The sequence below is a fragment of the Acomys minous genome, assembly GCF_964271855.1.
Source record: "Acomys minous genome assembly, chromosome: 4".
NCBI lineage: Eukaryota > Metazoa > Chordata > Mammalia > Rodentia > Muridae > Acomys > Acomys minous.
The window spans coordinates 26,232,337-26,239,653 of NC_140486.1; the positions used below are offsets into that span (position 1 = coordinate 26,232,337).

The 7,317-nt window shown below is 49.7% G+C and overlaps 1 protein-coding gene across 1 annotated transcript in view; it reads right to left on the reverse strand.

Moving 5' to 3' along the window:
- IL17B (interleukin 17B) overlaps positions 1 to 7,317 on the reverse strand; it is a 41,149-nt gene that overhangs the window by 18,421 nt on the left and 15,411 nt on the right. The window contains exon 2 of the mRNA XM_084779392.1: positions 1,592 to 1,668. Coding sequence (XP_084635518.1) covers positions 1,592 to 1,633 — 42 coding nt within the window. The 5' untranslated portion in view covers positions 1,634 to 1,668. The remainder of the gene's footprint in view (positions 1 to 1,591; positions 1,669 to 7,317) is intronic.

Here is a 7,317-nt window from a genome sequence, read left to right on the forward strand (position 1 = left end):
ATAATTTAATCACAGCAACAGGAAAGAGAGCTAAGACATTGGCCTTACTTGGAAATAGGGCTTTTCAGGTATGATTAGGATGAGGTCACATAAGCACCCTTAAGAGGATGGAAATTAGAGACGGACACGGAAGTGAAGCCAGGGGAACATGGCGGCAGAAATGGGAGTGATGCAAGCCAAGCAACTCCAAAGATTGCTTACTCTTCAGAAGCTAAGCAAGAGTGGGGACCACCTTCCTTCTCACAGCCTTAGAAGGAAGCCACCTTGTCAACCTCCTGACTTCATACACCCTACATACACATGCACACCCAGGCATATGCCACCACCCCACGTGCATGGCAGCTGAAAGTCAGGAGAACTGCTGGTGTCGTCATATTCAAAGGCCAGAGAACCAAGGAGCTGCTGGGTTAGTTCCTGGAGACCACACGACAGGGCTGGGAGGAGACAGATCTCAGCTGAGAAGGGGGTGAGGCCGCAGACTCACCCTTTCTGCTTCCCTGTTTCATTTACATGTCATGGGTTCGACAGTGAGCAGCCACTCTAGCAGAGGTAGGCTTCCTTTACACGGTTCCTGATAAATCCGACACACCAGAGGTAGCATTTTCTTTTACAGACCACCCAAGTATCACTTAGTCCAGCCAAACTAAGTCAGAGGACTAACCATGGCACTTCTTCCTGATGGCCAGAGTGGCAGTGGCCTGGCAGAGGACAGCTCTCTTGAGTTATCAAACTCAAACATTCTTTCGACACATTCTTTCCAACAATGCATTTTGATACACACTCAACCATATGCACGCTCACCTGTATAAGTGACTTGTTCTTAATATTTATTTATGGTGTGTGTGTGTGTGTGTGTGTGTGTGTGTGTGTGTGTGTGTGTGTGTGCTTGCGTGTGTGCACATGTGCACCACATTCATGAAGTGTCCTCAGGGCCAGAAGAGGGCATCAGATCCCCTGGGACTGGAGTTATAGGTGGTTGGGAGCCACGATGTGTGTGCTGAGAATTGAACCCATGGCCTCTAAAAGGGCAGCTAATGTCCTTATCCACTGAGCTACCTCTCCAGGCCCTGAGATGTGTTCTTCTGTACTATTGGGAGTGAAGTTAACATTTCCAGGTTGTTCCTGAAGGTTCACATGTTCAAGGCCCCTCCCAGTGCTCTTACTACCCACCTCTTGGTTGCATACAAGAACCCCCATGCTGCCAGCTTTGGGTGGGTGGTGTGCAGACACCCTGAGCTGTGTCAGCCCCTTTGGTCCTGTGAGTTCACTCACTGCAGGGGAAAGACATGAAGGGCCAACCTAGGCCGATCTAGTTACCTTCTGAGTTGTGAGGTCAAGTTCAGGACTCCCAGAGGGGCCAGAGGGGTGGAAGCCAGTGTTCCCACTATACCTGGCAAAGGGCCCATGTCAACTAACCAGAGCCTTTTAGTGCAACCTGTTCCCATTTCCTGTCGGTGTCCCATGCCAGGCTGGCCCATAGTTTTGAGAGAACTACACTACACATTGTTCCCTCCACCTCCACAACTGCTCTTCCCTGGCGAGCAGCACAAAGCGTTTGTCACATCCTTCTCCGGGACAATGGGCAGCTCACCTTCCCCTGCCGTTCCCAGAGATGCTCCCCCAGGCGGTGCATAGTCAGATTCTGTCTTGGCTTGTCTGTGCGGGAGACTAAGGAAGAAGGGAAAAAGAAAACCTAACTCAATTTGGCTGCTCCCACATTTATCCACCTTGCCCATTCACAGAGGCATCGTTTCACTCCAGTGAAATTATAGCATGTGTCTTCTGTACCTCTGCTAGTTTGAAAACCTCATTAATATGTTGGGGGATGCTCTCTAGCATGATGTCTTCCAGAAGCAATACATCCCCTTCCAACTGAGAGGCTCACCGGGAATACGTTTTTTGAGAGGATAGTTTGATCACAAAGCAAGGAATTAAAAGACTTATGAGCCTGGTGGTGGCGCACGCCTTTAATCCCAGCACTCGGGAGGCAGAGGCAGGCGGATCGCTGTGAGTTCCTGCAGTCTGGTCTACAAAGTCAGTTCCAGAACAGTCAGGGCTACACAATGAAACCCTGTCTCAGAAAACAAAACAAAACAAAACAAAGATTTTTGAATTAATTAAGCAACTTATTGGGACAGTACAATGGCTCAACAGAAAAAGACACACAGGGATAGCCTAGATTTGTCCTTTGGAATGAGAGAAAAGACTCCTAAAAGTTGTCCTTTGACCACCACATGTGCACACTTGTGTACCCGAGTGAACACACACACACACACACACACACACACACATGCACACACATGCACACACACACTTACTTAAACAATTTAAGAAAAAAGATAATCCCAGCACTTGGGAGGCAGAAGCAGGTGGCAGGTGGATCTCTGTGAGTTTGAGGTCAGCCTGGTCTACAAAGTGAGTCCAGGACAGCCAAGGCTACACAGAGAAACCCTGTCTTAAAAAACAAACAAACAAAAAAAGAGGTTTATTTTGGCTCACAATAGAAGGTACAGTCCATGGGGAGAGGAAGTCATGGGAGCAGAACCCGGAGGCTGGTCACATGATGTCTGCAGTCAGGAAGCAGCAAGCATAGGGGTCAGAATTCAATTTGCTTTCTCTTCTTGACTCAGCCTCGGGCCCTGTCTTGTAGGATAATGCCAGTCACATTCAGAGCGAGTCCTCCAACCTCATAGATCTCTGCAGACACTCCCAGAGAGACGGTCCCATAGCCGCTCCAAATCTAGTCCTGTTGACCGTGAAGATGAACCCTTACAAATTTCAGCAGTGAAGAAGGAATGTGGCCTCACCTCTCAGATTCAAACACCACTGAAGAAAGCATGTAGCGCTTGGGGAGGGTTGAGAATTATTGTTGTTGTTGTTGTTGTTGTTGTTGTTGTTTGGGGGGACTCTGGTTTTTTTGTTTGTTTGTTGTTTGTTTCTGTTTAGACAGGGCTTCATTCTATAGCCAGGTCTACACAGAGAAACTCTGCTTCAAAAAGAAAGAAAGAAAAGAAGGAAGAGAGGGAGGGAGGGAGGAAGGAAAGAAGGAAAGAAAGAAAGGAAGGAAGCAAAGAAAGAAAGAAATAGAGCCTCGTTTAAGCTGCCCAGGGTCTATGGCCCAACCAGGCTGTGGTGGTTTGTATGAGTTATGATTCCAGGAGGCTTGGGTGTTTGAGCATTTGATCCCCACTTGGTGGCGCTGTTGAGGGATGTGGTGTAGCCTTGTTAGGGGAAAGGACATCGCTGGGGGTGGGCTTTGGAGTTTATAGCCTTGCCTCACTTCTGGTTCGCTCTCTCTTCCTTATGTTTATGGTTGAAGATGTGGGCTTACAGCTTCCTACCCCTGCCATCATGCCTACTGCTTGCTGCCATGCTTCCTGCCGTGATGGACTCATTCATCTGGAACCATGAGCCAAAATAAACTCTTTCTCATATGTCACGTTGGGGCGTGGTGCTTTATTAAAGCAATAGAGAAGTAACTAACTAATAGAGAAGTACAGGCCTGGGGTTCTTAGTGATTCTCCTGCCTCAGCTTCCTGAGAGCTGATACAGGTGTGTGCCACCATGACGTTTTGGAGCTTGACTTTTTTTTTTTTCCTTTTTTGTTTGTTCTTAAGGCAAGGCTACATAGCCCTGGCTGGCCTAGAACTCGCTATGTAGCCCTGGCTGGCCTCCCACTCACAGAGATCCATCCGCCTCTGCCTCTGCCTCTGCCTCCTAGCAGATAAAAGGTATGTACCACCACCACCAAGCTTGGAGCTTAACTTTTAACTTAGGGGTTATTGACCCTGTCTTTTTTTTTTTTTTTTCTCACCTCTGAGCTGTACCCTTGGGGAGAACTTGTAGGAAGTCAAGGCTAAACGCAAGGGAAAGGCTGAGGGTTGAAATAAGAAATGAGACAGGCAGTGGAGGCGCACACCTTTAGTCCTAGCATTCAAGAGGCAGAGGCGGGTAGCTCCGTAAATTTCAAGGCCAGCCTGGTCTGCAAAGTGAGTCCAGGACAACCAGAGCTACACAGAGAAACCCTGTCCTCGAAAAACCAAGAGAGAGAAGGAAATATGCAATGAAATTCAGAGGTTCTCTGTGCTAGAAGGGACTTCCCAAATCGTTATCCAGCCTCTACTTGCAGAATTCCTTGCCTTACTGGGGCAATCCATCAGCCTCTATCAACTTTCACGTGTCCACTGATTGTCTCAGGGTCTTTTCTGGGCAGGGGGTGTAGCTCAGTTGCTAGAGTGCTGGTCTAGCATGCCCAAGCTGTGGGCTGGGTCCTGAATACTGCGTAAACCTGTGTGTGATGGTACATGCCTGTAATCTCAGCACTTGGAAGGTAGAGGAAGCACCAGGAATGGAAGGCCAGCATCATCTACATAGCAACCATGAGATCCTGGCTTTTTTTTTTTTAAGTCTCTCCTGTGTCCCCACCTGAACCAACTAGAGTCCCTCTTTGGTCCCCTTGCAGAGGTAGAGGCAGCCCTGTCTTCCCAGGTCTCTTTAAGTCCATGTCATGAAAATGGCTTATTTTATTTTATTTTATTTTATTTTATTGGAAGGGAGCTGGGGGAAACAAAGTCTTTGTCTATTGCCTTCAATTCCTGGACTAAAGCTGTCCTCCCGGCCTGCCTGCTGAGCAGCTAGGACAACAGGTGTGCACCACCATCCTGACAGTGGACTTTCTGGTAATCCTGCTGTTAGCTCACAGGTAGAGGCAGCTAAGTGACACCACAGAGCTCTAGGGTGGACTCAGTGCTGAGTCCCCACAGCTCACACTGCAGCTTTTTCTTTTCTTTTCTGTCGTAAGCCACAGTGCATGACTGAAGTAGCACGGTCTCCGAGAGGGTTTTCCTTCGCAATTCTGATGGGCTGGCTCTGCCTTCCCTCTGGGCTCTGTAGGTGGCACTTTACTGTACTCATCAGGAACCCCTGGCCTGGAGAGAGGAAGTTTCACTCCTAGCAACCTTGTCAGATAGCTAACTCCCAGGCAGAGATTGAGGAAGGGGGGTATCATGAGCCGGCTCCACTCACCACCTCTCACTTGCTTTCCAATAAATGCACATACGGAGTTCTCTCCCAGCCTGCAGAAGGAAGCAGGGACATCAACAGTGACTGCTGGGTGGCAAGCCCTTGAGACTTAAGTGCTTCAGCAGCTCCACTCCAAGGAGGTGGAAGGCTAGTGTCACAGACACCTGCACCACCACCCCCCAGCCCACCCCCCACTGCCCACCCCCACCGCCCCAGGCATCAAGGGGTAGAACTGAGCCCAGGCTGACCGCCCCCCCCCGCCCCCACCCCTTCTGCGGCTCACTCTATTCCACAGGATGCACTGCCACCCTGCCAAGCATCATGATCACACAGAAAGGGAGTGGCTGGTATCCTACTGTCAAAAGGTAAAAATTCAGAATGCCACAGGTAACTTTGCCCACACTCAGAGCTGGGTATTTGTAACGGCAGAAAGAAGCACAGGCCTGCCCACATGCAGGAAACTCTTCCCTCAACGGTCATTTGGTAGGCGAGGAGTGCTTTATTCTCCTAGTTGATTTGAAGCCAATTAAGATTAACAGTGTGTGCCAGGCATGGTGGCACACGCCTTTAGCACCAGCACCTGGGAAGCAGAGGCAGGCTGGATCTTTGTGAGTTCAAGACCAGCCTGATCTATACAGTGAGACCAGGACAGCCAAAGCTATGTAGAAAGACTCTGTCTCAAACAAACAAACAAGCAAACACAGGAGCTGGGAAGTGGTGGCACACGCCTTTAATCCCAGCACTTGAGCGACAGAGGCAGGCGGATCTCTGTGAGTTCGAGGACAGCCTAGTCTACAAAGTGAGTCCAGGACAGCAAAGGCTACAGAGAGAAACCCTGTCTCAAAACCAAAACATCAACAACAACAAAACCCACAACAACAAACAACCCCCAACAGTGTCTCTGACTTATCACCTGATACTTAAAAAAATTTTTTTTTCATTTTATGTGCATGCCTGCATTGCGTATATGTCTGGGTAAGGGTGTCAGATCTTGGAGTTACAGACAGTCATGAGCTGCCATGTGTGTGCTGGGAATTGAACCCAAGTCGTCTGGAAGAGCATTTGGCACGTTTAACCACTTAGCCATCTCTCCAGACCCTATACTTTTTAAAAAAATGATTTCTTTTTATTTTATGTATGCTGGTGTTCTGCCTGCTAGTATGTGTGTGACAGTGTCAGATCCCCTGGAACTGGAGTTACAGACGGTTATAAGCTGCCATGTGGGTGCTGGGAATTGAACCCAAATCCTTTGGAAGAGAAGCCAATGTTCTTAACTCTCCAGCCCTATTACCGCATACTTTAAGGACCCCCCGGTTGGACCCACAGAGGATGGCATGTGTCTGTTACTAGCAGGAATGTGAGGATAAGAGGCAGATCATATAGAGTGTGGCCCCAGAAAAGGGAAAGCTGGCCAGCTCTGGGTCCTGCCCAGTCGGGGCTGGGCAGTCTGCAGCAGACTGTCACTAGTCAGTCAGTGGACATTGAGGGGAAGCCCTGAGGCATGAAGGGCAAGGACAAAGTAATGGCCTTTGGCAGAGGGCATGGCTGGCCACTGGGAGGAGCTCTTTGCAGACCTCGGAGCTGAGACTCCCGCTGGCCACTGCCTCTCACGCAGCACCTCCATATGCATTTCTGACCAACACTGTGGGAAGCCTGGAGACGCAAAGCTGGTCCAGGAAGTCACCAAGTCCTAGAAGAGCCTGTGGTCAACCAGTCAGGAAAATGGGTGATATAGTGTGTGGTGAGTCCTAGGAGGATGCGAACAGTGGTAGGAAATACTGAGATGCCCAGGGGGCGACTCTCAAAGATGGCGGCTGAGAATGGAGCTGGAACAGGGGAGGGAGAGCTAAGGCCTTGGCCTGGGTGTGGTGGTGCATACTTGTAAACTCAACACTGGAGACCTGAGAGTCCTAGACCACCTACCTAGCCCGTAGAATGAGCCACTGAAAAATAAAGAGGTTTGCGGGTGTCCCTTAGGGTGTGAGAGTACCCAGCAGGGCAAGCCTGACTCCAAGTGCCTGCACTGTCTGGGTAGCTTTACTGGGTGGACCCTGGACCTCCTTTGCACGGGCATAGGAGTGGCCGCTCAAGAGCCTGGATTTCTGGAGGAAAGATTTGCCTTCCCCAGAGCCTGCCACACATCACTATTGCCATCACTCTCTGAGCCCCAGAAGCTTCAACTGGTGTCTTTCTCTTGGGGGGCGGGGGGGATTCTCTAAACATTTCAGGGCCCTTTGTCCAGTCCTGGGACTTGAGGCAGCAGAAAGAAATTCTCTCACACACAGTTCTCTCCCA